The sequence below is a fragment of the Nannospalax galili genome, unplaced genomic scaffold (assembly GCF_000622305.1).
Source record: "Nannospalax galili isolate Female #2095 unplaced genomic scaffold, S.galili_v1.0 scaffold533, whole genome shotgun sequence".
In the NCBI taxonomy this organism is placed as follows: Eukaryota; Metazoa; Chordata; class Mammalia; order Rodentia; family Spalacidae; genus Nannospalax; species Nannospalax galili.
In genome coordinates, this window is record NW_008333774.1 from 472,931 (window position 1) to 474,534 (window position 1,604).

The following is a 1,604-nucleotide window of genomic DNA, read 5'->3' on the forward strand; positions in this document are numbered from 1 at the left end:
ATCACTAGAAAGTTTTTAAACATGCATGTGGTTCACATTATATTTACAGTGGACAGCACTGCTTCATGGCATTGTCCAGGGACAACTGAAAGAGGAGGAGGGATGGTTGATCACGTTTTTGTGGAAGAAAATATACCAAACACTCTGGTCATGGCCCCCAGCACCTCCTTATTCCTCAGACTATAGATGACAGGGTTGAGCATGGGTGTGAGGATCGTGTAGAAGACAGCCAGAGTCTTATCTCCTGCAGGTGAACGGAGACTCCTAGGTCGAAGATAAGTGTAGACAAAAGGTGCATAGTAAAATGTCACCACAGTTAAATGTGTTGAACACGTGCTGAAGGCTTTTTTCTTTCCCTCTTTTGAGCGCATATGAAAGACAGCAAAAAGGACCCGTCCATACGAAGCAGTGATGCCAAGGAAAGGAAGTAGGAGAAACAGGCTTGTGCTCACAAACACCACATACTCATAGACCCAAGTGTCCATACAGGCCAGGAGCAACATGGCTGGAACATCGCAGAAGAAATGGTTAATGGACCTAGACTGGCAATAAGGGATATGAAGGGCATAGACTGTGTGAGCTAAGGAGTTGATGGAGCCCAATATCCAGGATCCTATGATCATCTTCAGACACATCATTTTGCTCATGCGAATGGGATAATGAAGTGGGAGGCAGATGGCCACAAAACGATCGTAAGCCATGGAGGCCAAGAGCAGCCCTTCTGAGCCTGCCATGGTCAGGAAAAAGAAGGATTGCACTCCACAGTCCAGTAAAGAGATGCTTTTCTGGCCAGAGAGAAAGTTGAATGCCATCTTGGGAACAGTACTAGAGATGTATATCATGTCCATGAGGGAGAGCTGGCTGAGAAGAAAGTACATGGGGGTGTGGAGTCTGGGATCCACACGTATGAGGTGGATCATTGTTGAGTTGCCAAACAAGGCCAGAGAGAACACGAGGATGATGAGCAGCAAAAGAAGAAGGCCGGTTAGATTTTGTGGAAACAACCCCAACAAAATGAAATCACTTGAACTTTGAATCCATTTCTCCATCTTGAGAAAATAAAATAAAATACAATGAAAATATAAACTATATCAGGAGAATCAAGAGAAGAATCAAGACTCTCAAGAATGATTACAATGAATTTTTACCTCCAGATCTGTTATTTTTAATATATTTTAGTATTACAATTGAAAATTCCTTTCCACTTGTCTGGGTCAACTTTCTCATGCAAGAGAAGTCTGCATGGTCTTTATACAGTCTCAGGCAGCCACATGAGATAGCTATTTCCTCCTGAACAACTTCCTAAGTTTGCTACTCAAGATTTAACAAGCCCTATAAACCGAAGAAAGCACAGTCCTTGTATTCCCCAGCATCCCACTTACTCTTCCCTCTGCTTCCCCTTGTTTCCTGGCCCTCCTTCTACATCTGGTCCTACTAGAGAGTGATAAGCAGGGTCCTTGATGCTCAGCCTCTCAAATTCTCCAAAGATACACTTTTTCCCTTCTTAAGAATGTGCCATTACCCTCAATCACTATTCATGAATGGTATGCTATGAGAACCACACTAACTATAAGGTGCTATTACTATGCTCCCACTTCCCCAGT

The 1,604-nt window shown here is 43.3% G+C and overlaps 1 protein-coding gene across 1 annotated transcript; it reads right to left on the reverse strand.

Annotated features, from left to right (window-relative positions):
* Nucleotides 1-110: 110 nt before the first annotated feature.
* LOC103730194 (olfactory receptor 2L13-like) lies at nt 111-1,049 on the reverse strand. The gene has a single exon (XM_008828372.1). It carries the CDS (start codon nt 1,047-1,049, stop codon nt 111-113), a length of 939 nt encoding a protein of 312 aa, XP_008826594.1.
* Nucleotides 1,050-1,604: the final 555 nt, after the last annotated feature.

Bases quoted from the DNA above. Each gene is read 5' to 3' on its own strand.
- LOC103730194 (XM_008828372.1), bottom strand. From the start codon at position 1,049: ATGGAGAAATGGATTCAAAGTTCAAGTGATTTCATTTTGTTGGGGTTG.